Source organism: Macaca nemestrina, chromosome 1 (assembly GCF_043159975.1).
Source record: "Macaca nemestrina isolate mMacNem1 chromosome 1, mMacNem.hap1, whole genome shotgun sequence".
Lineage (NCBI taxonomy): Eukaryota > Metazoa > Chordata > Mammalia > Primates > Cercopithecidae > Macaca > Macaca nemestrina.
Genome location: NC_092125.1, coordinates 60,374,065 through 60,400,679, shown reverse-complemented (window position 1 = coordinate 60,400,679; position 26,615 = coordinate 60,374,065). Strand labels below are relative to the sequence as shown.

The 26,615-nt window shown below is 49.6% G+C and overlaps 1 protein-coding gene across 4 annotated transcripts in view; it reads right to left on the bottom strand.

Annotated features, from left to right (window-relative positions):
* Nucleotides 1-1,188: 1,188 nt before the first annotated feature.
* The window catches only part of LOC105484738 (leucine rich repeat containing G protein-coupled receptor 6), a 126,150-nt gene continuing 100,723 nt past the window's right edge, over nucleotides 1,189-26,615 (bottom strand). For 2 of the 4 annotated variants that reach the window (XM_011746635.2, XM_011746636.2), the window contains 12 exons: nucleotides 25,928-25,996; nucleotides 22,609-22,680; nucleotides 22,295-22,366; nucleotides 20,486-20,554; nucleotides 19,168-19,239; nucleotides 18,000-18,065; nucleotides 16,806-16,877; nucleotides 16,344-16,415; nucleotides 14,578-14,703; nucleotides 13,400-13,560; nucleotides 8,856-8,936; nucleotides 1,189-5,765 (listed from right to left, as the gene is read on the bottom strand). In XM_011746635.2, the coding sequence (XP_011744937.2) occupies nucleotides 4,513-5,765; nucleotides 8,856-8,936; nucleotides 13,400-13,560; nucleotides 14,578-14,703; nucleotides 16,344-16,415; nucleotides 16,806-16,877; nucleotides 18,000-18,065; nucleotides 19,168-19,239; nucleotides 20,486-20,554; nucleotides 22,295-22,366; nucleotides 22,609-22,680; nucleotides 25,928-25,996 (2,185 nt within the window). In that variant the 3' untranslated portion in view covers nucleotides 1,189-4,512. The remainder of the gene's footprint in view (nucleotides 5,766-8,855; nucleotides 8,937-13,399; nucleotides 13,561-14,577; nucleotides 14,704-16,343; nucleotides 16,416-16,805; nucleotides 16,878-17,999; nucleotides 18,066-19,167; nucleotides 19,240-20,485; nucleotides 20,555-22,294; nucleotides 22,367-22,608; nucleotides 22,681-25,927; nucleotides 25,997-26,615) is intronic. The other 2 variants (XM_011746634.2, XM_011746637.3) reach the window with 2 other exon arrangements.

Below are 26,615 nucleotides of genomic sequence, written 5' to 3'. Positions count from 1 at the left end.
TATTTTCAAAACTCTGGAAGGATATATAAGAAACTAATAACAGTGGTAACCAATGAGGGCTTGGGAAGTGAGCCAAAAGGGACGGAAATGAGAGGAAAACTGTTAAGAATTTGTTATTTGAACCATGTGAATGTATTACTTATTCAAAAATTAAACTTATGAAAAGCTTTTTAAACAAAAGGGGTGGGTGGAAGCAGCTGATCGTGGTTGAGAAGCAGATAGATATAAAAACAGGCCTCCAGAGAGCAGCTGAACCGGCTAATTTTGGGCAACACAGAGAATAATCACAGACTAAATCCAGAATGACCTTTAGTTTCAGGTACCACAAGGCCCAGTCTTACTGCTCTTTCTGGCCTTGGATTTATTTGCTGAGATTCTGCCTCGCTTATTGCTTCATATGGATCCTCTCAAGAAACACGTACTTACTTAACTCCTGAGTTTCTGTCTCTTAATCCAGTCTAAGAAGAACAGCTGAAAAAATGGTCTTCCCTGTAGTTGAGCCAGGAAGATAGAGGGTTTGAAATATTCTGTTTTCAAGAGTGGAGGGCAGGTATTCATGAAGGCACCAGTTTTCCACTCAGAAGGGAGTCAGGCACTAGATCAGTACAGCCCTAATACCATTCTGGGGCTAGCACCTTGCCCCATGATTGCAAGTTTTGTTGAACTCCATCTTCCCTCCCCTGAGAAGGGGACACCTGGTTGTCTTGGGGGCATCACCCCACTCTGAAGCAAGGCTGGGCCAGGGGTAAGGATTCCCAAGGCAGAGAGTGCTTGAGAGAGTGCACTCAAGGAGAGGAAAGCAAGCTGATTATTTGGGGTTCACATTATCAGGAAAACCCAGCATTAGGGTTGGGTCTGAGAAGGTGTTCAGGGTCTGAATAATGAAGGCCCAACCTTCAATAATGAAGGCCTGCTCACTGCTTTCTTTAGATTATTCTATGTCTAATCCAGTGGCAAGCACACAAAGGGCACTTTGATATAAGTGAGTGGAATGGATTCTGATGCCTCCAAACTTCAACCCTGAGCCTCGTTGGCTGTGCCCTAGGTGCCCCAGAACTCAGAAGACAGGTTAAGGAAGAGCATTGCCACTGATCACTCCTCTCTCAAATACCTCCAGCCACTTCCATGGCTCCACCAGAGGCAGCAGAAAGGAGTTGAGGGACACACATCATTCTTCACTTGCGCTTTATTATACAGAAGAATCCAAATATTTACATCTTGACAATCCTTATACTTCAAGCAACTGGAGAGGGCATGGAACTGAAAACCAGAAGTGATGTGGAGGTGGTGGGTGGGAGAACTTGCTAAAGCAGAGCAGAGGTAGTTAGATGGTGCCAGATGGGATCAAGGATTCTAGCTACTGTAGCTCTGATGTTGGTTTATGAAATAAGAAGAAATAAAAAAATTTAAAAATTAAAAATGAGTAAAAATGTTTTAAAAAGGTAAAAAAAAAAATTGAAGAAAAAATAGAACAAACAAAAAAGCGTTCTAGCAACTTCCCATCATCGTCACTCAGGCCTATTTATTGTCAGCTCTTCCTTTTTCCTTTCCCCTACTCTTTAGACCTTTTAGTCTTCCCAGAAAGGGAAACTAGAAAGATATTGGAGGCTAGAGGAGGAGAGAGGAAAGCAAGGAGAAGGCCAAGCTAGGGGCTGTGTTCATCCATAATCTTCAAATGTCAGCTCTGCATTTTTTGGATTTTACAAATTGGTATGTTCAAAGGTGCTTATAAAAACCATTTCTGCCATAAGAGGTTCTCTTCCACAAGTCAGTCTGAGATGTGATTGTGGTTGGCACCAGTTGCCAATGCACAGCACAGAGAGCACAGGGCAACACACACCCAGTCAGCAGTCCTCAGTGTTGCCACCACTACAGCCCTCTTGGACAGATAATTCCCCATGGATACCATTTTGGAAGATTTTGTCAACCCAACAAAATGCATTTAGATGCACTGAATAATTTGTTTTTTGATTTTGTGATCAAAGACATACATAATCTTCATAATCTTCTGTGGATCATAATGAAGATAACCAAAGGAATAACATACTGACTTGCTAGAAATTCAGTCAAAATCAAAAAACAAAGAAACTGTACTACTCAGCTTTATTTTGGGTAAGTGTACATTGACCAGACTTTCCGAATAATGAAAATAGTTCATGGCAAACACCTCCGCTCCCTTCCTCCACACCTCTCCTCTAATGAGAAGGCTCAGCAGATGCTCCTCTGGCCAGCAGATGTCTGGAGCTTTAGAAGCGGATGACAAGGTGACAGTGGTGCTACCCTTGAGCTTGCAGCCAGAAATCACTGGTCCTCTTTTCATAGAAGAGGCCACCTGTAGGGAGCAGTTCCTGTGACTCCTAAACCTCTAACACATGGCTACTGTGCTCCACCTCAACACAGACTCCCTAACTCCAAGGGGAACAATGATCACATGGCGGGGGCAAGAAGTGAGAAGGGATCTGGGGTGACTTTTTACAAGTCAAGGCTCCCAAAAACCGTACGAGTTTTGTCATCCCTGAGGCAAAGAACTCTTTTCCCTGATAAGAGTCACCAATTCTCAGTACTCAAAGTAGAGCAAACTCCTTCCTTTAAGGGCTCTTGATCAGCCCTAGGGAAATTGGGAGAGCAGGGTTCTCAAACAAACAACGGATAAACCTGCCATCATTAGCGAGTACCTACACTGAGGCTGGCCTCATGGTAGGACCCCAAGGTTCTTCTGGGATTACAAGGTCAGCACATTCTGCTTCAGAGCCTATAAGAGACCAGGCAACTAGTCAGATAAGATTTAGAAAGGTATCAAGTTTCATCCATGGAGCTACCCTACCTACCTCAGCCTAGGCAGCCTTTTTGTCCTGTGTCAGAATTTCCACTAGGCATTGGGGACAGCAGGGAGATAGCAGAGAAGCTAAGCTGCAGAAACTTGAACTACAAAATTAGAAGAAGGGCTTTCTTCAGGTTTGTTGTTTTAATAGTGGAGCCCCTGGGGATAGGGCCCGGCTGAGGACCATGCCAGAATTCAGGAAGAAGATTGTTTTCCATCTGGTCTCAGAATTCTAGACTCCTGTCCTCTAGATGTGACTGCTCTTGGGGTACCCTAGAGCAAGTCTTGCCCTTTGCTGAGTCTTGGATTCTCTTTTTATGTCTCCAAGAATTACCTTTAATGTCTGGAAGGATGCCCCAGTCCTTACCACCTCACTCTCAGATCGAATGTGTGTGTGTCTGGGGCTGGATGAGGGGGGCATTCTGGAAATGCTCAGAGACACTTGGTAGACCATAGGTAGAAAGGTCATGAGGGGAGAGGCAGAAAGGTCAGTGGCCTATCTGAGGCACCCAGGGTCTCAGATAACTACAATTTCCTAAAATTCAATACCTACATTTCAAATCTCTCCTGTTTTCTGGCTAAGGCCTCCTTGTCCCAAAGAATAGGCAGGACCTCGCTTGTGGTAGGAGGTAGCAGGGGGCATCTGATGGAGAAGCATAAGAAGGCAACTAAGAGCCAGAAGGAACCTAGACAGCCCTGCCAGGATCCAGGAACCCTACTATCCCTCTTGCAGCAGACAAACTTGCATTGGTGCTTGGGCTTGCTGGGGTTGATGGCAGGGTGGTGAGAGAATACACAGGGATCCCTTTCTCCCTGCCCCAACTCAGGGGTCTGAGTCTGGAACCACAATGGCAGGCTTCTCCTCATCCTTCCCAGCACAGGATAAGAGAGGTGGGAGGTAAAGTGTTGAGACTCTCTACTGGTGGATGGAATCATCAGTTACCTCTGGCAGTGCATTCTAGGATCAGGGCTTTCAGGAAGTGGTGGCATTTTGTGATGTCACTGGGTAGCACTAGGTGGTACAGAGATGAGCTCCCTGGGAGAGAACAGTGCTAAGTTCTGTCATATTAATAGATATTCCAGGAACACCAAACAAGCAGACAAAAACCTGTTACCAAATAATTCAGGGAACTGGGTTAAACAAAGTTCAATAGATTTTACTACTGTAGGACTTCTCTCTTTATTACACTAACATGCACTGTGAATCTCTAAGAAAAAGACATCATGTGGAATCTCTTCCAAAGCTTATTTTAATAGGAAGTCTTTATGCATGGCATATGTCAAGATTAATGGTATGCAGAACACATTTTGTATCCTATCCATGAGTCACATGGGAAATCACCTTCCAGACCTTTCTCTGTGAGGTCTCCCTGTCCACTGTGCCCTGATCAACCCTTCACCCCTTCACTGTCTTTACTTCCCTCATTTCCCTTAAGCAGACAGATGTCCAGGTCTCTGGTCCACAGCTTCAGACATGACAAGGAAGAGGCTCAGCATGAAGGTGAAACTGAGGAAGGCCAAGGGAAAGCCAGGCCAAGAGGCACTCGTTGGTGATAGTCAAGGGAGAGAGGTGATCAGTGGAGCGAGGGACTGGGCTGAGTTTTGGTTGTATTTATTTTAGAAGCAGCCATCATTCACCAAGGGGGAGAGAGGAAAGGAAGAGAGGGGAAGAGAAGAATGGGGAGGGATATTTACACGTGTGAAGCAAAGGCCAAGCCAGAGGGCCGAAAGCTGCCACCCCCTGATGAGCCTCCACCTGCTGGCATAGCTCCCTCTGCCCTCAGCAGCAGTTCTCCATCCAAGGAGGGTTGGGGGTTCCCAAAGTGATTCCCCTCTGGCTCTACACAATGGCTTCCCTCCAGCCTGGGAGCCCCCGGCTGCTGACAGATGAGGGTCACTGAGGGGAAGCCATACGTCTCCAGCCCAGGGGGCCGCCCAGCTTCAGAAGCTTCCAGAATGAGATCCACATCAGACAAGGCCACCAGGGCCTGGGTAGAATCGCAGGAGCTCTTCTCCAGCTCCCCGGCCGCAGCATAGGCTAGGGGCCCTGAGGCGCCTGCGCGGGGCCTAAGCCGCCGAAGGTCATCCCGGAAGTGGGGGTTGAAGAGCAGGTAGAGCAGTGGGTTGAGGCAGGCAGGCAGCGGCAGCACCACCAGCAGGACAGACTTGACGGCCTCGGGCGTGACAGGCAAGAGGCCCAGCATGGAGGCGAAGCTGAGGAAGGCCACGGGACAGTAGAGGAGCCCGTCTGCGAAGATGAGCCAGGCCACGTGCCTCACCATGGCGCAGTCCCACACGGCCTCAAAGTCGCCCCGCGGCAGGTCACAGTAGAGTTTGATGTAGGCACCGGCCACGACCAGGAAACAGAAAGAGTTCATCATCACCAGGGCCACTGCGAAGCCCAGGGCTGCTGGCTGGCCCTCAGGCGGCGCGTAGGGCAGGCAGAGTGGGGAGGCCCCGTATTCTCCCACTGAGGCCAGGGGCAGCGCGGCCGCCAGCCCTGCCAGTGCCAGGCAGCCCAGGACCCCAGCTCGAACGCTGCCCAGGGAGGGGGACTTCCCATAGGCCCGGACGCAAGAGACAGAGACGCTGCACTGCACTGCGGCCAGAGTGAGCAGCAGCACCGACGCCTCCGACCCAAGTACTGCCAGGAAGCCAGTGGCCCTGCAGCCCAGCCCCATCTCCCAGCGGGCTCCGTACTCGGAGAACTGGCCAAAGGTCAGGGCATCGACTGAGGCTAGAAGGCCACAGGAAATGCCAGTCAAGGTGTTGGCGCCTGCAATCGCACCTACCACAAACTTGACCGGAGGTAGGGGGACAGGGCCGCCAGCGAACACGGTCAGCAGCACCAGTCCATTGCAGAGCACAGAGAGCAACACGATGGCCCACACGGCCAGGCGGATGCCCCAGCTTTCAAAGAGGTGCTCACAGGGCTTGAAGGGGCCTGTAGGAGAGAAGATGAGACATTAACCCTGGGCCAGAGGATGTTGAGACCAGGTCTTGAGGACCAAAGTCAGCCTCTGTACTCAGAGAATTTCCAGTCAAAAGGGGATGAACATGGCCCCTGCCCTCGGAAAACTCCCAGTCTAAGGGAGGCTGACCCAGTTTCTGGCCCCGGAGAACTCCCAGTTGGGGGGTCTCTCACCTTAGAGAACCCCCAGCTGGGCTTGTGGGGAGGAGCAGTGGGACATACACGACTCTTCTTCCAAAGAGCTGCAAGTGGGGTGAACCCTAACCCTCCTCTCAGTACACCAGAACGTAGAGCGCATATAGGCCGGGCACAGTGGCTCACAACTGTAATCCCCGCACTTCTGGAGGCCGAGGCGGATGGATCGTCTGACGTCAGGAGTTTGAGATCAGCCTGGCCAAAAAGCAAAACTCCTTCTCTACTACAAATACAAAAAATTAGCTGGCCGTGGTGGCGCGCACATGTAGTCCCAGCTACTTGGGAGACTGAGGCAGGAAAATCATTTGAACCCAGGGGACGGAGGTTGCAGTGAGCCGAGATTGCTCTACTGCACTCCAGCCTGGGCTACAGAGCAAGACTCTCAAAAAATAAATTAAAAAAATAATAATAATAAAATAAAATAAAAAATAAACACAAACACGGTACAAATTAATACAGTACAAACCCAGATATTGAGGAAATGTTAAGTGAAGGACAGCACTGGAAAGAAAGGAAAGACAGGCTGCCATCAAGGAGTGGAGAAGGTATCAGAATTGGAAGATACGGTGGGTAGGGACAGAGGTGTGAGGGACTGCCCAGACAGTAACCAGTCTATGCCTGAGGCTCTGTTTCTTTCAGTCAGTCCCCAGTGATCCACTAAGGCCTCCACCGTGGGAGAGTTCTGACCAAATATTACACCAGGCTGGCTCTCCCTTGCTCTGTGAGAGGGGTACAGACCACATTGAATATTTGTCAATCAATCAGTATTTGGGAGGTAAAGTGTCTCAAGTACAGTAAATCAAAATACAGATGACTTCTGGGGTTTTCCAACCTGGGTCCACACGAGATGCCTGAGATCCTGGTGTTTTCCATCCCTCTCTCCAAAGTCTGTTCCTAAATCACCTTGTAACTTTGGAAATATTATTTCTTCATTTTCTTTGGCTTTTGACTCTTGTTCTTCAGTGTGTTTCTAGGTAGCATGGGAATTTGAGAGGCTTTTGTGGGAGCTATTTTTAAACCATTTTTTTCTTATTACCAAATATAATAGGTGATAATTGTAGAAAATTTGAAAATATAACATGAAAAAATTAAAATGACATGATACTTCACCTCTCAGAGATAACTCATTATCTTGGTATGTTTCTGTCCAGTCTTTAAAAAATACATACATACATATAGGTTTTTAAACTAAATTAAGATTTTACTGCTGCTATCATTTGGGTACGGTTTGTCTCCACCAAAACTCATGCTGAAGTGGAATCCCCAATGTGGCAATGTTGGAGGTAGGGCCTAGTGGGAGGTATCTGGATCATGGGATCCCTCAGGAACAGATTAATGTCCTTCTGTGGGGGTGAGTGAGTTCTCAATCAATCCAGGGAATGGATTAGTTCCCTAAGAGTGGGTTGTTAAAGGGAGTCTGGCTTTTCTTTCACCCTGTGATCTATTTGCACTCCCCTTCTGCTTTCCACCACAAGTTGAAGCAGCCTGAGGCCCTCATCACATGCAGCTGCCCAATCTTGAACCTCCCAGCCACCAGAATTGTGAGTCAAACCAACCTCTTTCCTTTATAAATTACCTAGCCTTAGGTGTTCTGTTATAGCAACACAAAGTGGACTAAGACAACTGTATATGCGTTTCTCTTTCTCTTTAAGCTACATTTTTATCAAGCAGACTTTCCCAAATTTTTCCCCAGAAGATATCTTTATATTATTCAAAACATATTTCATGTACCATGAAATGTACCATAATTATTTGACCATTTGGTATGAATTATTTTAAAAGCAAGCTCAAGTTGGACTTTGTCTTTTGGAACTTCCTTTTTTATGTCATCCCTGCGGATTACTGGTTTTCAGAGGTGAAATTTCCAGGGCATCGTGAATGCAGCATGTGTGTTTTTCCAAGTCAGAAGCAGCACCTGCTTCCTCCAGGTCGGGTTAGTGTTCTGGCCCCGAGCTGGCACTAGAGGGCATGCTGTTGTCACCAAGCACTGAGAACTCGGGCTGGGCAAGGTCAGGCAATCACTCTATAGGCTTTAGAGAGGGTAAAGGGAGAAGGCAAGGGTCCTGGGCCAGAGAAAGCTGGAAAACAGGAAAATGGAGGTGGAATGAAATGGAAGAAGCACACTGTTCATTACTTTCTGTCCATTCTGACGAGTTCCCATCCTTGCCTAAGTAGCATGCTGCTTGCTACCTTCTGTGGCCCGTTAGCATTTTATATGCAAGGGAAGTGACTTCCTCACTCTAAACATCTCCAGTTGAATTGCACCAAAGAGAAAGAGAATTTTCTTTTTTGCTTTTTTATAGCAAGATGAATTTAGGTTAGACGCTAAAGGAGAGTTCCCCAACTGTAAGGGTTAGATGGTGCTGTAAGGAGTTGCCCAGGAATACTATGGAGTTTTTCCACTGTGCAGAGTTTTAACAGAGACTGTAATCTTCCTGGGATGGAGTAGGGAGGGATGGAGAAGGTGACCTTTCGGAGTCCCATCTGGCTCTAGGATTCTGTGGTATGGGTCTTAGACTGAGGGATTACTCAAAAGCAGTCCTATGTGCCACCCTGAGCAATAGGGTCAAGGCATTCTTTCCTGCTTCTCTCCTGTGTGACAGTAGTTTTCTCCTGGATGCACAAATGCTAATTGGCTGATTGCTTGACTTCGCCTCCATTCATGCTATTCCCCTCAAGCAGCCACCCAAGGGAAAGAACTCCAGTTCCTTCCCCAGGAATTATGAAAGGAGGGCCCTCCTGCAGCAGGCTGGGAGTCAGGCAAAGAATGTGGCTGCAGACATGCCTGGCTGAACTAATACCTCAACTAGGTGTTTGGGTGCCCTTTCTCCATTCCCCCTTGTCCCCATTCCCCAGACACCACCTCACCTGGAGTAGGGCTACACTGGACACTGGGGTGTGGCTTTGAGTCCTCCATCTCCAGCTGGAGCTCATCTAGGTCCAGGTCATCTGAAAGGAGAGAAAGTGATGCAGGGCCCTGGGTCTTGGTGTCAGTCAAGCCCTACCTTTCTCCAAATGCCCTCTCCTTTCAGTTGTCTCCTACTAACTCTTCTCAGCCCTGGTCATTCCAGCAACCCTGCACATCCATTTCTACCCTTGGGGGTAAAGATTTGGTCAGCTTCCTATTATCCACATGTGGATAATAGGATAATAGGAAATGTTTGCACAGCAAACATTTCACCTAGACCTTCTCTTTCTATTAGTCAGGGCTCTGTGTCCTCTCCAGTTGGCCTTACCCACAAGTGCTGCTTCGAGTTGGAGTGGAAGCTCTTTTAATAATGTATGCTAGTGATCACACATTTCTCTACTCTGGCTGGGCTGTCACTGTAATTTTGTGTACAGTTGTGAAAACTACACATTAAGAAAAATATTAGTGAGCCAGATTGTGTTCAGATGTGAACGAGTGAACTAGAGGGGAGAGAGCAGAAGCCATTTGTGAGAGAAACAGTCAAAGCAACTGGGCAGTGTTTAACTTGGAGGAGGTAAGAGTGAGTGGGGATATGATGGCTGTCCTCAAAGGGCTGAAGGACTGTTAGGGGTACAGGAATTCAACTTCTACATGCTGTTTTACCCCAGAGGGTAGAACCAGGATCAATGGATGAACTGTAGAAGGAGGCAAATTATGATTCGAATGGAGACACTCTACTTCTTCCTAACAAGAGTAAGTTCCCACAATTAGAGCTGTCCAAAAAAGGAACACCCCAGCTTCAACAGGTGCAGAGTAGGTCCACATCTGCTGAGTGCAATTCTGGCACTGGGCAAATTCAGAAGAATTTCAGGGATGAATAAGATATGGCCCTGCTCTCAAAGAGCTTGTGCAGACTAATAAGGAAACAAATTGTCATGCTACAATGAGTGGCATCAACTAACAGATTTATTTCCTAGATAGAAGGGAATAATTTGAATGTTTCTAACATAAAGAAAAGACAAACATTTAAGGCAAAGGACATCCTGATTACTCTGATTTGATCTTTATATACATTATATGAATGTATTAAATAATCACACATGCCCCCCCAAATACATACATCTATTATATATCAATTAGAAAAAAATTTTCAGCTAATAGATTTACTGAACAATAAGAGTTAACATTTCTTGAGTTCTTATTCTGTACCAGGTACTGTGCCCAGCCAGTCCTCATCTTCATGGTCCCATTAACCCTCACAGCAGTCACACGAGGCAGGTGACAGATAAGGAGACTGAGGCTCATTGAAGTTAGGTGTCTTACCCGCAGCCTCACAGCAATAGACTAGAATTCAGATGCAGGTTTGTCTGACTACAGAGCCCAGATGTTTAACCATTATGCTTTCCCAGGCAAGCAACCAATTGCTTTGGGGGGTCAGGGTGTGGGGAGGGTTCAGGAGATTTACGGGTGCATGAGCTGAACATAATTTGTCACTGATGATACTAAACAGAAAGTCTTCAATGTGAGAGAAAGCATTTCTACACTGAGTCAGAGGCTGGACTAGATCATCTTTAATGTTCTTTTCAATTCTAAGTCCAGGTTTTATGCTTCCTTTTTTTTTTTTTAGACGGTGTCTCCCTCTCTTGCCCAGGCTGGAGAGCAGTGGCGTGATCTTGGCTCACTGCAAGCTCCGCCTCCCGGGTTCACGCCATTCTCCTGCCTCAGCCTCCCAAATAGCTGGGACTACAGGTGCCCACCACCACACCCAGCTAATTTTTTGTATTTTTAGTAGAGACGGGGTTTCACGGTGTTAGCCAGGATAGTCTTGATCTCCTGACATCGTGATCCGCCCACCTTGGCCTCCCAAAGTGCTGGGATTACAGGCATGAGCCACTGCACCCCGCCCTACACTTTTTTTTTTTTCTTATTCATTATTGTGGTGTTTCTCAAACTAGGGCCTGTGAACTCTAGGGCGTTGCAGACATGCTGGAGGTCCACAAATTCTATAAGAATTTTGAAATGAGAATCTAGGACATTTTATAATCTATAAAGACAAAACATTTTTTTGCCGTGATAATCCATCATTGAAAAGCTTTTTAAAGAATAAGACAAGTTTCTCAAGTCAGACTGGGAAATGTGTCTGAGGACCCAAGTTTGGGAAAGAATGGCTTGTCTTCAAAAGGTAACTGTACAATCTTCAGGTTTAAGAGATAGCACCCTGTGGGCTCTTCCTCCATCAGGCAGAGCAATGGATAGGTGACTCTGTTTGTTGCACTTGTTCCAACTTTGGTTCACAAAGTCTGTTTCCTGTGTGGATCCTTCCTCCCCACTTAAAGGGTAAACACCATCAGTTGGGAGTTTTCCCAGGAGGCAGGAAGACTGTGAAGCTGCCCCTGGCCCAGACACCATCAGGGCGGGTAGGAGGCTGAGTTGTGCCCACAGAGTCCTGGCATTTCCTCCTCTCTACCTTTCACTCCCTGCCCGCCCCTGCTCTCCAGAATGGAGCTCAGCAATTCTTTGAAATCAAAATGCATGAATGAAATGCAAGAGGTGAAACCCGTGGACTCTGTCTGAGGCTGGGAAAGTCACAGCCAAGGTGTTAAGTAACCACTCTTCAAACGAGGAGGAAATCGAATCTGGCTGGAGCAGCAGCTCCTGGCTTTCCTTCTCGAGGCTCATTAGCTCCCACAGGAAGTGGGGGGCCCTGCCCTGGCTCCCATTACAGGCGGCAGGCAGCCCACGATCTTGACGCCCTGTGGTTCTCCAAGACCTAAGCCCGGTGGAAAGTTTCACCTTGAGGAAGGAAAGTTTCCATTCCCCCTTCCAGCCCCCTGAGGGAGTGTACAGCAGACATCCGGGAATGTCCCCCGGGGACAGCCGTCTGCCGGCCCAGAGCCAGCCAGGCTGCTGGGCTGCTCCTCATCGGGTCCTCATACCCTCCCTAGGAGGTGTGTTAATACATTGGGAAGAAGGCTCTCAGAGACCCCCAGGTTGCCTGCCCACCATTTGCCCTCCATACACTGTGCCCTGGACTCCACAGTTGCACTCTCCCTATACATGTACACCAGAAGGCACCAGTCCTCAGTAGTAGTGGTGAGCATACTTCATCATTTATGGAATCTTTTAGTCTTCCCCAACAGCCTATGAGCTATCCATTATCTTTCTTATTTACTTATTTATTTATTTAGTTTTTTGAGACAGAGTCTCACTCTGTCACCCAGACTGGAGTTTGCAGTGGTGCGATCTCAACTCACTATGACCTCCACCTCCTGGGTTCAAGCCATTCTCCTGTCCCAGCCTCCTGAGTAGCTGGGACTACAGGCGCATGCCACCATGCCTGGCTAATTTTTGTATTTTTGGTAGAGATGGGGTTTTACCATGTTGGCCGGGCTGGTCTTGAACTCCTGACCTCAAGTGATCCACCCACCTTGGCCTTCCAAAGTGCTGGAATTACAGGCATGAGCCACTGCACCCAGCCAATTATCTTTCTCATTTAAAGATAAGGAAAGTGAGGCTCAGTATGATTACATGACTGGTCCAATGCAATCCAACTGCTGAATGTAGTAGTTGGGTTTGGACCTCAGTTCTGTCTACACTGTCATGAGATGTTTTTCTTACATGTTTATATTTGATTTTTGTTTGTTTGTTTATTTTCTCCATTGAAATATGGTGGAGAGTGAGAGATGGAAAAAGAATACCCCAAAGCAGAGGACCCCTACTCTCTCCCTCCTAATTCTGCTTGTGTTCTGTAATATGGGCAGAGGGAGAAGGAAGCCCTTTTCTCTGCCCTTAGTATCTAAGACACCACTTAGTAAATGATCCCTCAGAACCCCCTTGGCTGCCTGCCTCCAACATGTGCCTTTTACCCTAACTCTTCCAGAAACACAGATGGCCCAAGATAGCTTGCACTCGATAGGCCATTCTCAGTGAAGGTCTCTTGCACCTGGTGGCCACGGAAGTCTCACTTTCAGACTCATGGGGCAGACTAGAGGTGCAGCATGGACTTGGATAGCAATAACACTGCACTGTTCCTTTTGGTTCTAGGACACATTATGAGGGGATTTGTTTTTTCTGGAAGTAGGTTTAATTCAATTGATTTAATTAAATCATATTGGCTCAGATTGATAAAATAAGGGGTCTGTCTTCTCTGAGAACACCCTGAGGTTGAAAGAGAAGAAACATGTGGACCATAAGGGGAGGGTTAAGTGAGATGGTGCGTGAGAGGCACTTTGTGAACTGCAAAGGGCTAGGCAGATATTGAGACATTACCACAACCATTGTTGCCATCATTACTTCGTCCCAAGCACCGCTGGGTGTAGTCTTAGAGAGACAAAGTGCAAACAGAAGTAGAGTTTCCTCCCAGATCACGGGCAGCTCCTCCCACCTCTGTGGGGCTTCCCTCCACAGCCACTGTCAGATTCCCTCTCCGGTCCCCCAAGCATCCCTTCTAACTTCCTCTCCAGAGCCCACCACCCTCCCCAGCCCAGGGCCCCCAGTCACTCACAGTGGTTCTCTGCTTGTCTGGAAAGGAGGCCAAGCGGCCGTTTTGAAGACTCCTCATCATCAAGGTGAAGGTCTTCAGCCTCCCATTGCCCAGAGGCCTTGAAGAAGCTGGCACACATCCCATAGGGACAGCACTGGTAGGCATAAGGCACCTCCAGGATCCTGGTGGGGGAAAGACGGGCAGGTGGGCTGCCTCGGCATCTTTGGGGTCTAAGACCTAAGTCTGATTTAAGAGATCTCCAACCCAGGGGCTGGGCACTCAGTGCCTGTCCTTCAACTCCCAAGTTCCCTGTTCACTGTGCTGGCAGCCTCCTAGGCATTCTTCGTAAGGGCCTTGTAGCCTGACTCCTGATCTGAAGGGCTCTGGAGGCGTTTCTGTCTTTCTTTGTTCATCTTGGCAAGTGAGATGGGGAAAGAAACGTTCTGCCCATTGTTTAAGGAGTCCTCTCTGCTGGCTCAGAGCGGGGAGAGGCTTCCCCAAGGTCACACAGCACTGCCAGTGCTCTGCTTCTCCTCCCAGGCAGCGCCTCCTCTTTTATATTTAAGGAGACAGGGATTCTCCTGGTGATTCTTCACTCTGGCCCTCAGTGAGGCCTGCATCCTACCCTCCCCCATCTCTGGGCACATTGGAGCCGGATTTGGTGCCCTCTGAGGGTGAGTGCAGAGGCCCTAAGGGCATCTCATTAGTGTGCAGCAGATGAGGCTTGGGCCACACAGGCTGCACCACTGCTGCTGCATGGAAGAGGCCTGGCTGCCATTAGCACCACGGCCTGGCTGTGCAGCTTGTTTTCCACCCATCAGTGTCCTAGGCTCTACCCTGACTCCAGGGGCTCAGATGCTGCCCAAGTGAGGACAGACAATCTAGACATGTGGAACCAGGTGAGGTACAAGGAGGGCTAGGGGGTCTTCACATCATCTTACTTCTATCCTCTCAGGTCCCAGTGCTCACTAGCGTTGGTGCTTGGGACAGGGTGAAATGCCACCAAGGAGATAAGGAGGAAGGAGAGGCATGAACCAGGCCCCATTCGGTCTGTAGGCGGTCAGGTGAGCCCTTCCACTAAATCTTGGTCAAATCTAAGCCTCTAGGCTCTTCTCAGGGTGGAACCGTCTGGCTTTCTCCCTGTCCCTCCAGGGCCTGCAGCTGGCCTATCCAGGTGTTGGGGAAAGCCAGTCTCTCACCTCAGTTTTGGGAAACTGTCCTTGGAGAAGGCCTGGGAGAGAGCCATGTTCCCTTTGAGCTTCAGATGCATCAGGCCCCCAAGTCCAGCCAGGGGCAGTGTGGTCAGCTGGTTGTCTGTCAGGTCCCTAGGACAGTGGATGGTCAGGGTTATTGGCAGTCAGTGGGATTGCTGAGGGGGCAGGGTTGTGCTGAGGATGTGGCCAGTGTGCCTGGGATGGAAGCAAGAAGAGAGGAGCAAAGGACAGGAGAGAAGCTTAGAAGAGAGCACTGAATGCCGAGGGAAGAGGGCAGCCAAGAGTTGCTAGAGGCACTATCTGCAGGTTGTTCATTCTTTTATTCACTCATTCATTCAATACATAATGGTGCCAACTATGTACCAGGGACTGTTCTGACTTAATGCCAAGCTATCCCAATTTGTAGGTAACAGAGCTCCCTCAACCACTTAGTTCCTGTGCCCAGGTCTAAGTGCCATCCAGGAAGCCCTGCCCACCCCCTTGGGGAACCTTCCTGTTGTTGTTTATCCCCATCCCCCTGCCTTTCCTCTGACATTTCTGATGATATAAGAGGCCTGAGTCTGGGACTAGACAGAGCTGGTCATCTGGCTACAAGCAGGGATTGGGTCATCCATTCCATCTTGTAGGGCTTGCTTTGTAGCCAGAAGTGAGGACATGCATGTTCTTCTACTGGAGACACGTTAGAGGAAGCCCAGGGTTCCAAACCAAACATGAAGACCACAGACTGTGCGTCGTGGAAACAGCCCTGGACTGGAAGGCAGGAAACCTGGCGCTGTCACCAACTTCTGTGTAACTAAGGGGAGCTGCAAATCTGCCTGAGCTTCAGTGTCCTCATCTTTCAAAGGGATAAAAATATCCACCCTACCTATCTGGCAGGACTAGAGCAAACAGGAGAGGGAAGACGGAGGTGAGAGTTTTGCAAAGCCACGGCCCCAGCCTGAGGAGGAACTTGTGTGCCCACTGGGAGTCCTGGCCCTTGGCTTTGAGCAAACTTCTCCTGCTGGGCCTTGGAGGCCTCACCTGTGAAGTGAAGCGGGTGGGGCTAGATGGTCTCTGAGGCCAGGGCCGGAGCTAGCCCAAAGGAGTCTTTGTGTTAACCAGAAAAAGGCCCAGTCTAGGTAGATGTGCTTTTAGGACTCACAGCTTGGCAAGGATGTCAGCTCCCTCTTGGGCAGGAGCCCTTGCACAGTGAATAACCTGCCCCACAGTGCATGGCAGCTGCAGCAGAGGCCCCTTCCAGCCCTGACATAATGACCATATAGCCAACACTGCTCACTTTCTGTTTATATCCCATGTAATTCGAAGGACCTGAGGTCCCCTGCTGCTTCACAGAATGGCAGTCCTCTACAGCAATGCTCAAGCAGGGAACCCCTGAGCTCTCTGAGACCCTGGCTCCCACATCTACTTCTACCCTCCTATGTGTGAAGGGATTCCAGGACCAATACATCCTCTTTATCGGTGGATAGAGAGGATGGGGGTGGGACCCAGGCAGGGGAGATGAGGAGGGCTGAAGCTGCCAAAACACTGCAGAACATTAGCAGATGATACTCCAGAGCTTGCAAGGGGCAGGCTCTCTGTTTATCAGGCCCTACACTCTGTCAAACGGATTGTCAGAATGATTGATTAGGCTGAGGCCCATCTCCTTGGGATATACATGTTCCTGCTCTGGGGTGGCCCTTCTGCCCCCATTGGCCAGCCCATAGTCCCGACTGGCCCCCAGCATCCTGGAGGAGAATGCCGCAGGCACTTACAGCTTGACCAGGGAGCGCAAGGTGGAGAAGGCCTCGGGGTGGATGGACCGGATGGCATTCCAGCTAAGATCCCTGCAGGTAGAGAGGGTGTGACAGGAGGGGATAGTAACATATAGAGGACTCACTGTTCCCATCACAGGCTCTCCCTCACATACTCCCATCTGACCTGCCCCCAGTAACAGTAACCTTAGCCTTTTGGGGAAGGTACCTGCTGCTGCCCAGCTCCTGAGCTGGCTGTGGCCCCAGGAACAGGGACATGACAGCTTGGTTCCAGAGCCTCAAGACCTCCTGGGTACCAGGTAGAGAAGTGTGTGTGTGTGCTGGGGATGGGGGCTACAGAGCTGGGAGGCGATGTGCATGTCACGTTTGCTTAAATTGTACACATGTGCTATGACAATGAGCATGCCTGGCAGAGGGACATGGTGGCTCCTCCATGGCCCACCCCTGGATGTGGGTACTCACAGGGCTTGCAGTGAGCTCAGCTGTCTGAAGGTGTCAGCTCCAATTTCCCAGATGCGATTGTGTTGGAGGCCGCTAGAGCAGCAAGAGAGGCTGGATGAGTCGGCAGGCTCAGACCCTGGCTTCGCTCCATGCCCCCCGAGCACTGGGAGGAAGAAAGTAGAGCCCCCCACTTCTCCTGGCACAGGAAGAAAGGGCCCAGCCCGAGGAAGTCACCAGAATTAAAGGGAGCACAAGGGGATCCGGTTGCCTTGGGTAAGTGGGTCAGGAGACAAAGCCACAAAACCATCCCCATGGCCCAAAAGGGAGTCAGCTTCCAGTGTTCCCACTGGGCCTGGCTCCCAGCCCAGCCAAACTGGCCCCCACACCTCCCATCACCATGGGTCCTCCAGACCCTAGCCCAGAAGCAGAGCACTGCCCAACCCAAGTGACTGGCCCAAGCTGGGAAGCAGAGCTCAGTAGACTGGTTGTCTGAACAGGAGATGGACCCTGGACCTCAGTCATGCAGAAGGCTCTCCTTCCCTTGGCACCTAGACAAACAGGAGACCCTCATACCTCTACCCTGCCCCAGCCCCAAAAGCTATGGTCCTGCCTAGAAGTAGGGGACAGACACAGGGAGGCTCAAGAGGCCATGCTGACTTGAGAAAACAGGAGCTGGGTTAACAGAGCTTAGAGAATTTTTCAAATGATATTTTATTTGTGACCTTTGAATCCCAGGCTTGTTCTTCCACATATGATTGTGTATGTCTGTGTATAACATGCAAACATACACACATATGCATGTGTGTGTTTACGGGGGTATGGAAGAGGAGAGAGCATCCTCCAAAATGCAGGGTGCTTGCAATTACTTAAAGCCTTCTTGGGTCCAGCCCACTGGTCCCTGATGTGATCCTGTCCCTCCACTGGTCGTAATCACTACTGCATTTCTGTGTTGCTACTGATTCATAAGGAGCGGACTTAAGACTTCTTTTAGGTACCAGCTCCTGGGTCTGTCTTCTATTGTGAGTCCTAGGGCCATAGTGCAGGCCTCTGCCAAGCTCTCAGCCCTAAACCCCGGGTTCAACAAACCCAGAAAAGAGAAGGAAGCAGTGTCAGAGTTTGCATTGGCCCTTACTGATGCCCTGCAACATGCCTCCCTGCAGGACTTTCTCAGGGTCTGGCTGGCATGCCTTTGCCTCTTCCCCACCCCAGACTCACATTTCCTCCAATTTCTGACACCTGTGCAGGCTGGGCAGCTCCTCAATTTGATTGTGAGACAGTTCCCTGGGGAAAAGAGAAAGGCCAGGGCCGGGGTGAAGTCGTGGCTATGTGAGGGCTGTGGTGAGGCAGGGGGCTCTGGCCAGGGCTGTGCTTTCCTGTCAAGCAGCCAAAGGCTGTGGGGACCCCACAGGGACATGGCTGTTGAGGCATCTCACACCAGGGCACCAGTCTCCTCAATTTGTTTTCTCTGCATTTCCTCCTACTAAGTCCCACTCCTCACTGGGCCTAGATGGGGCTACCTTATCCCGTGATGGCCTGAGGAAACCTGGTAGGGTCCTGGAGGAAGACGAACAGGAAGTGAGAGGGGGGTGGTGAAGAGGAAAGAGGCAAAGAGTCGGGAAGAAGGGCACTGAACCAGGCAGCAGAGAACACATCGGACCTCACTGAGCAATGCCAACCCAAGCACCTGCAGTCACCATTTATGGAGCTGGCAGGAAAGATCAGAGCTGGAGGCCCTTAGGGATCATCTGGCCCAACCCTTTCACTCAGCAGATGAGAAACCTGAGGCCCACAGAGGGGACAGGACCTGCTAAAGGACATACACCACTCAGTGGCAAGGATGAATCTGGAGCCTGTGTCTCTGGACCCCCAGTCTAGGGCTGTTTCCATACACTGTATGTTGGTCCACTCATCTTGAGCTGTGGGGCTATGGTCCCTGATGAGGAGCCTCAGACTCAAGTTGGAGTCCAAGGAAAGAGGAAAACTCCCCTTGACTTCAGAGGCCACTTAAGTACCTCCACAGGCCCAAGATCCCAAGAGGGGATTAATTTTCTTGTGTAAATTAGAGTAATTATGTCATTTATTGGTATTATGCACTAGGTGCTTTACATGTTTTTTTCAACCCTTACAAATTGACTTACATTTTATAGATGAGGATATTGAAGCTCAGAGACATTAAAGAGTGAGTGCAAATCAATACAGCTAGTAAGTGGCAGAGCTGCACTTCAAACCCAGTCCTTCTGGGATAGGCTCTCAGCAGGAGCCTATGCTGCCCCACTCTCCAGGAAGGGAAGTGACCAAGTGGGACAGAAGCAGGAGAGGCCTTCTGTGGGACATGGGGGCAGGGGCACAATGCCAAGACTGTAGAATGCTTGTGAGCACTCACAGGACTCGGAGCCTGGGCAGCTGTTGGCACATCCCCGATGGGAGCAGCCGGATGCCTGCGCGGGTCAGGGTCCTGCAGGGAGAACAGAGACAGAGCTGGCACCAGGCCCGGGGCCCTGCCATTCCCAGCCACCCGGCTCCAGCTCTGGACCTGATACTGTCGTGGGATGACGGAGCTAACAAAAGAGAGAAATGGAGGGAGAGACAGGGCAGGGGGAGGGGCTGTGGGGACAGAAATGAGCAGACACTGGCATCTGAGCACCAAGCTCCCTTGGGCCTAGAGGAGCTGGGGGAGGGGAGTGGAGCGAGAGGGCCACAACCCAGGGCTCTGCTTGGCAGACTGTGCTTGCACGTCCAGCCCTGCTCCAGCCATCTCCATCCCATCCCCCCTCCATGTCTTATAATGGTCTCAAGCAGCACTGGGCCTGTAGGACAGGGACACAAATCTTCTCTGGTGAAGGGACCTTAGAGACAGGGGGATGTCCATGGGCAAGTGTAGACAAAAAAAACACCATAGTGGGACCATGGGAACCAGGCACAGAGTTTGGTCCCTGTGCCTCAGAGGAGGGAGTAGAGATGGGAAAGAAGGGAAGAACCAGGTGCTGGGCTGGAGACGACTGTGGGGCAGATTGGAGAGCAGGCCTGGCTTTGGGTAGGGTGTCCCAGGAAGGACTCAAGGCCAAGGTCATCTTTGGGGACTGACTACTTCCTCATGGAAAATTTTCCACGTGCCAGTGAATCTAGCGGGGAGACAGTGGAAGCACAGAGGACAGCCCCAGTCCCAGCGGTGCCATGAATGAGCTTTGCAGTGTGGGGCCGGGCAGTCGACTTCCTGACACTTACTCTGGGTGTTTGCTCGATAGTTTCATTTCATTCATTTAAATGTATCGAGGGCCTACTGTGCTTCGACACTCCTGCCCTCTACGCCACAGGATATAAGAATAGAAAATACAAGAACGTCTTTGTTGGATCAAGCTTCAGAAAGGCAAAGAAGATGGGTTTTCACAACCCTCCTCTCCATCACTTCAACCCTCAATGTATCTGTGGCTTGGGGTTAGGGGCTCTGAATTCATACCTGAAAACCCCAAGCATGATAAAGAGAGAAAGACCAGTCTCCTTGCTGCCATCCCATCTGCCACCTCCTGACCTTGCCTGTGGGCAGTGCTACATCAGGAGGAAGGGGATGGAGCCAACAGTAGAGACAGGCTGGATAAAAGGGAAGCAAGGAACCTAGACAGCCTTCTAGGGGCAGGGAGTGGAAGAGCCCTTGGGAATGAAGCTGGGGCAATAGATAAAGTGGAGAGAGAGAAGCCACTCACAGAATCTCCAGGCTGGTGGTGCCTTTGAGATCTGGAAACTCCTGGATGTCTGTGGCACCATTCAGAGATCTGGAAACAGAGACAATGAGCTCTGAGGGGTGGAGTCAGAGCATCTCAACATCAAGACTCTCAATTCTCCATTTTGTCTCCCCTCCGGGACTCCTTCTTTGGTAGCAATGTCATGCTTCCCTGCAGTATTCCTCAAGTCAGCTACGCAGGCCCTCGTGGAGGCTGAGCCATGCTTAGCAGGGTCCAACCAGCCGTTTGCTTGAGTTTGCTTAGCACACCCTCACCCAGACAGAGCTGGGCAACCTTAGCATTCGCGCTTCATCTTGCAAAAACCCCACAGCCAAGCAACATGGGAATGGCCTTTGGTTAATAGACAACAGCTTGGGTGCTTCTGGAGAAACCCTTGGCTGCTGGGTTTTGCTTATTAGAACCTGAGATAGGGTCTCCCCTAAATTGTCATCTGCTGGAACTTTATTAGAACTATCGGTTCTCTTAAACTGCTTTAGACTGGTGGTTTTCCTCCTCCCCACCATCTCCTATCTTACTGAGGACATGGACCCACATGGGGCCTGCATGCAACAGCAGCGCAGAAAATTGAGTGTTGTGAAAAGTCCCGAGGAGGCAGCATGGGGTCCAGAAATGAGCCCAGAATCTGAAATTAAAGGGTTCTGGGTTCATGCCCAAGCAGGGCCTGAGTACCTCATGTTCCACCTGTAAAATGGACCAATAACACCTACCTCGCAGGGTTAGGATGAAGATGAAATGCCCTAACGAACATGAAAGTTAAGTATATGCTTTGGAGATGTCGGTTATGTTACTGTGACGCCACAGTAGGCTGACAGCAATCCATGGAAGTTTTTTTTTGCTGTTGTTCTTTTTTTTCCTGAGACTGAGTCTTGGTTCACTGCAACTTCAGCCTCCCAGGTTCAAGCGATTCTCCTGCCTCAGTCTCCCAAGTAGCTTAGCTGGGACTACAGCCATGCACCACCACATCTGGCTAATTTTTGTATTTCTATTTTGAGACAGAGTTTCATTCTTGTTGCCCAGGCTGGAGTGCAATGGTGCGATCTCGGCTCACTGCAACCTCTGCCTCCCGGATTCAAGAGAGTCCCCTGCCTCAGTCTCCTGAGTAGCTGGGATTACAGGTGCCCACCACCACACCCGGCTACTTTTTTGTATTTTTAGTAGAGATAGGGTTTCACCATATTGGCCAGGCTGGTCTCAAACTCCTGACCTCAAGCAATCCACCCGCCTCCCAAAGTGCTGGGATTACAGACATGAGCCACTGTGTCTGGCCCTGTGGAAGCTTTTTGAAGATGTGTGACCTGGGCTGGAAATTAGAGAATGAGAGAGGAGAAATAGAGAGCACCTTCAGGCCAAGGGTGATAACAATGGCATAGCAAAGGACCCAGGGATCTGGGTTCCAAGGCCACAGGAGAACCAGCCTTGAGAACACACCATATTCAAAACTCTTTCCCAATTATTTCTGGAAAAGCTACCATGAACAGGATAAAGTCCAAAAGGCCAGATGAAACTCCTTGACTATAGAAATGGACCTTCTTTGCCCCTTTGAGACCTGGGAAGAAGCCACAGGTCAGGGAAGTGGAGGGAGGCTATTAAATTTAGAAAGAGGTGGGAACGGGTCTGAGCAAAGCAGAGGCCTGCAGCCTTAAAGACCGTGCTTTGCAGTGGGCTTGTGCCTTGCAAGGGAGAGATCCGCAGGTGGAAGGCAGGAGAGAGCAAGAAGAAGTGAGGAAAGGGGGAGGTTCAGGCTGCAGCAGCCTTCAGGAGCCAACTTACAGTGTGTGGAGTTTAGGCAGGTACTGGAATGCCGATCTTCCCACAAACTGGATTGGGTTATCATAAAAGTGTCTGGAAGAAGAAGGTCAAACACCTAATTGGGTTTTTTAGGCCTTTCTGCTGGGGCTAAGGCCAATCTCTGCTTTCTTCTCCTATCAATGTAGACCCAGGAAAGAACATGCAGGGAAAGGCAACCCCTCCCATGCTTCTGCCTCCCTGGTGCTTCCTAGGGAAGTCCTTCCTGCCTTCCCATCCTCTGTCCTCCTCCCCAAAACATTGTTCAGCATTAAGAGACCAGAGAAAGTAGTACTCACATCGTCTGTAGCAGAGGGTTCCCCATGAAGGCCTTTTCTGGGATGGCCTTGATGTTGTTGTTATGGAACCCCCTGGAAGACAACACCCGGGAACCAGTGAGGATTTGGAGAAAAGTATAGAGAGGGAGAGGCATGGAATTTTTACAGCAAGCTAGATAGTCCATAAGATAAAAGAGGCGTTGGCCTGGAGATTCCAGGTTCAGATTCAAATACTGCCTGTGATTTTTCTTTTCTTTTCTTTTCTTTTTTTTTTTTTTTTGACACAGGGTCTCTGTTGCCCAGGCTGGAGTGCAATGATGCGATCTCGGCTCACTGCAGTGCAGCCTTGACTTCCTGGGCTCAAGCGATTCTCCTGCCTCAGCCTCCTACATAGCTGGGACTACAGGCATGTGCCACTGCACCTGGTTAATTTTTTTGATTTTTTTGTAGAGACGAGATCTCACTTTGTTGCCCAGGCTAGTCTAGAACTCCTAGGCTAAAGTGATCCTCCTGTCTCGGCCTCCCAAAGTGTTGGGATTACAGGCATGAGCCACTGTACCCAGCTGATTTTTCTTCCTGTTCAATTACACACACTTCTTTCCCTAACAAGTGTGAAAAGAGTGAGGGATTGAGACCTTGCTGCAGGCCTCAGGAAGCCTGTGGGAGCAACTCAAGAGCAAGAGGCTGAGTTCAGGCCCCAGGAAGGGAATCCTCTCCTTAGTCACTTGTGGTGGGAGCTCTGGCGGGTCCCCACAGAGGAAGCCAAGGGTATATGAGAGAAAAAGGAAGATACAGAAAAGACACAGCTTCCAGGGGATCCCAAGTGAGGGATGTTCCTCAAATGGAGGCTGGCTTGGCCTCAAGGTCCTGAAATAAAGAAACATAGAAGTGTCAACAGCACGCGGTCAGGGGGATAAGGTGCGGAATGGGCTGCTGAATGACTGTGGATGGCACTACAGGAAAATGAGGACTGAGGAACCCAGCTGAGGGTCTGGAAGTCTAGAAGCCAGAATTATGTGTTTGGTTAGTTGGGAAGAACATTTCAAAATAAATAACATGTTGGACTGAAAAGCACATAACCCGTGTGAAGCAGGCCCCTTTCCTTCCCATCTTTTTCATTGGAAGTTTCTGGCTTCTCTGTCCCCCTGGCCTTTGCTCATCTCTGTCTTCCTCCTGCCGTCCCATCATGACTTCCACCTTCATGCTGTCTCACTCACAGCTTCACCCTCAGACACCTCCAGTTAGTGCCACCAACCCAGGCCTGTTTGTTCATTAATTTACTCCTCTCATCTGCTCATTATGTTTTTCTTAAACATCTTTGTGTCTAATGGTGGGCCAAGCTCTGAGGGATTTAGAAGTTTCTAAGACAGGGGCCCTGTCTTCAAGCAGCTTTCTCTCAACAGATGAGAGAGAGAGATGGAGATAGACAGGTACATCCCCTCCCATATATTTTTGCCCCTGCTAACTTAGGTCTCCTCTCTCTTCCCTAATGCTTTATTATTTCCCAGCTCAATGCTTTTGCACATCCTATTCCCTCCATGCCCTCTTGATCGATCAAATCTCATGCTCCCCTCATGCCCCAGCTCAAAGGAAAAAAGTTAGATCTTGGTGACTCTGGCAATGGAGAACTTCCAACAGTTTCTCACTCAGACTTTTTTTTTTGAGACAGAGTCTCACTTTGTTGCCCAGGCTGGAGTACAGTGGTACAATCTCTGCTCATTGCAATCTCTGCCTCCTGGGTTCAAGTAATTCTCATGCCTCAGCTTCCCAAGTAACTAGGACTACAGGTGTGCACCACCACGCCGAGCTGATTTTTGTATTTTTAGTAGAGACAGGGTTTCACTATGTTGTCCAGGTTGGTCTCAAACTTCTGACCTCAAGTGATCTGCCCACCTCGGCCTCCCAAAGTGCCGGGATTACGGGCATAAGCCACCACACCCAGCCAGACTATTTCCTCTAGGTGGTCCAATTGTTCCCTATGTGCTGCCTACATCTGGCATTCACACCTTCAAACTTCTGGTTGAGGCAAGGGAGGTGGCATGGGGCTAGTACTATAGGTCTCAGGTGGTAGTGGTGGTTTGAGCTATAAAGATACTAAGCTGGCCAGGAACAGTGGCTCACGCCTGTAATCCCAGCACTTTGGGAGGCCGAGGCAGGCGGATCACGAAATCAAGAGATAGAGACCATCCTGGCCAACATGGTGAAACCCCGTCTCTACTAAGAATACAAAAATTACCTGGGTGTGGTGGCGCGTGCCTGTAGTCCCAGCAACTCGGGAGGCTGAGGCAGGAGAATCGCTTGAACCTGTGAGGCGGAGGTTGCAGTGAGCAAAGATCGTGCCACTGCACTCCAGCATGGCGACAGAGCGAGAGTGTGTCTCAAAAAAAAAAAAAAAAAAAAAGATACTAAGCTGCCTGAAAGTTTGGGGCTCTGTTTATGAGCCTCCAGGACCCTTAATCTGGTCCCACTCTCGCTGTACAATAGAGCTGTTATTGTTTCCTGAGAGCTTCTCTCCAGTAAAGCTGCTTCCCACCTGTGCTCATCCTTCTGCCAGCTCAACTTCCTACCTGGGTCTTTACCTACAATTTCCTCCTCTGAAATGCCTCTCCCCTCCCCCATCACTGCTACCTCAATCCCGGTCATCCTTTAAGGCTCATCTCAGGATTAGTCCACAATGATCTTTCCATGTTACTCTGAACTCCCGCCATTGTTTTAGCTAATACTCTGCAATTTATGGTTGGAATTATACCACTTTGTCCCACTCCCTGTTTTACCTATGTTACTTTGTGTCTTCATTGAGGCTCAAGGATGTTTGGGGAGGGCCATGTCAATCTGACCCTTCATTTGTGTTTATCACTAAACACAGTGCTGGGCACATTGGGTGCTCAGTGAATGCTGAAATAAAATAATAAATGGTGGCTTTGGGGAACCAGAGACAACTTCTCAGTCCCCCTGGGGACAAGGTGCTGAGGAGTGATCCTGTAAACCAGCTCTCAGTTCCTTTCCCCATTCTTCTCTGGACACATCCCAACCAAGGCAAGGGCAGTGCCAGGCCCAGGCTAATAGAAGGTGGCTTGTGCCATGGGTTTTCCCAGGCTGGAAGGGCCCAGGGCCATTTCTGCTGGTGACATACCCCCAGGAAGTGCCCAAAGCCAAGCTAATGAGGCCTGGGACTACTTAGAGCTGCACGGGGGCTTGAGGAGCTGGGGGACAGGGGCAGCTACATCTTTTACAAGGACCATGGGAGGTGAGGAGGTGAGAGCATGAGGCAGCTCAGGCTGGCTTCAGCCCCTGCCCTTGGGACAGAAGGACACCCACAGAAACCAACAGAGGTGCTTACAGTTCCTGCAGTCTGCCCAGGGTCCGGATGGCCATGGGGAATTCCTGTAGCTCGTTATAATTCAGGTCTCTGGAACAGAAAGCAGAGCAGTCATTAGAGCAAAGGCTTAATGGGGCATGTCACGGTCCCTGAGAAACGGAAACTTGGCTCTGGGCTTGGCCAGGGAGATGAGTTTTCCAATCTGTTGGATCCAGTGGCCAATGTCTGGAAACACATTTTTGGAATGTTTGTGCTCCATTCCTGTTCCACAAATCCTCAGGCGTGGAATCTTCCTGGCTGCAGAACTGTTTTGAGGCAGGAAACATACTTCAGGGGTGCAGATACCTGGAACCATCTCCCTCAGAATAGACCCTGCCAACTGAAGAAAGCATCTCAAGCCTTTGGAGACATCAGAGGAGTGGAGGAAGGGGTGATGTGGGTGATCATTAACATCTTATAACCAGCACTAGGGATTCCAGAAGGTTCCTCAGGTGACTACTGTGGTCTCCATCTGTGGTCTTTGCTGTCATCCTCTATAAAAATGGGGGTGTTTCTTCTCTTTAGGTGAAGGCACAATAGCTATTTTCTCTTACACTTTTCTGTACTTTCCAGTTTTTGTTTTGTTTTGCAATGAGCATATATCGCATGTGTAATCAGAAAACGATGAAGGTAATTTTAAAAAGGGGTAGTAACCCAAGTTGGCAAGAAT